Source organism: Aspergillus caelatus (genome assembly GCF_009193585.1).
Source record: "Aspergillus caelatus strain CBS 763.97 unplaced genomic scaffold BDV27scaffold_435, whole genome shotgun sequence".
NCBI classification, from domain to species: domain Eukaryota; kingdom Fungi; phylum Ascomycota; class Eurotiomycetes; order Eurotiales; family Aspergillaceae; genus Aspergillus; species Aspergillus caelatus.
This window is the reverse complement of record NW_022475698.1, coordinates 17,671-18,489: the sequence shown is the minus strand read 5'-3', so window position 1 is coordinate 18,489 and position 819 is coordinate 17,671. Positions and strand designations below refer to the sequence as shown.

General features: G+C 52.3%; 1 protein-coding gene across 1 annotated transcript; it reads left to right on the top strand.

Annotated features, from left to right (window-relative positions):
* Positions 1–401: 401 nt before the first annotated feature.
* On the top strand, positions 402–819 carry BDV27DRAFT_164404 (uncharacterized protein; the record flags this gene model as incomplete). The annotated part of the gene is made up of 3 exons (XM_032073686.1): positions 402–554; positions 621–635; positions 706–819. The coding sequence occupies 3 exons, from the start codon at positions 402–404 to the stop codon at positions 817–819; spliced, it is 282 nt and encodes a 93-aa protein (XP_031920644.1).

Genomic DNA, 819 nt, shown 5'->3' with positions numbered 1-819 from the left:
AAAAAAACATACGACAGGAGGGATTCGCTGGTGGTCACCCACCCAACTACTAACCTCCCGGTGTGTGGCTTAAACGTGGCCAGAAGTCGGGTGGCTGCCGCCCGGGTGAGCTAGCGGGTGAGCCGCTTTACGATCGCGCGACCTCAGGTGAGCTTAGGTGAGTGCACAATAGATGGGGGGTGAGCAATCACCCACATCCCCACCGGTCGCGCGAGCTCACCCAATACACACACTAGTAGACCCATACTACCCCTGTAACATATATATAATTGGTTGCTGATTTCTAAATTCTTGGCGAAGCACACAGCCACGTTCATCATTCTAGGCAGCACTCAATAGCTTGATTTGGCGCGTGTCAGGCATAAGTTATCTCCACCAAAGTGCGAGGTTGAGTGAGATCTATGGCAGCTACAGATGAGATACTAGAATGCCAGAGAGATGTTGACCCTGAGCTACGTCGACTAGATCTGGTTCTAGAAAAGCGGAATGAGCCTGTCGTCAACGGACGGCGGGTTCTCGCTAACTTCTTCAGCTTCATCGTGGTCGGCGCAAATGTTGGATAGGGTGTACGTGGAGTTCCCCACAGCTGCTAGAAGTCTGCTAATGCGTTCACCCTTCAGGCGTTGGCCCCTTATGTAAGTAAAGCCCTATGGAGGCTACTCCGATACTGTCTAGCTTCTGACGCAGCCTAACTTGCCGATCTAGCTTTGCGATTACTATGAAGTAGACTATGCCACTGTGTCAGTGGCCATTCTGGCCCCTCGTGCTGTGTGTGTTGCCGCTGCTCTAGTGAGCAATTGGACTCCACGAGCCTTGTGA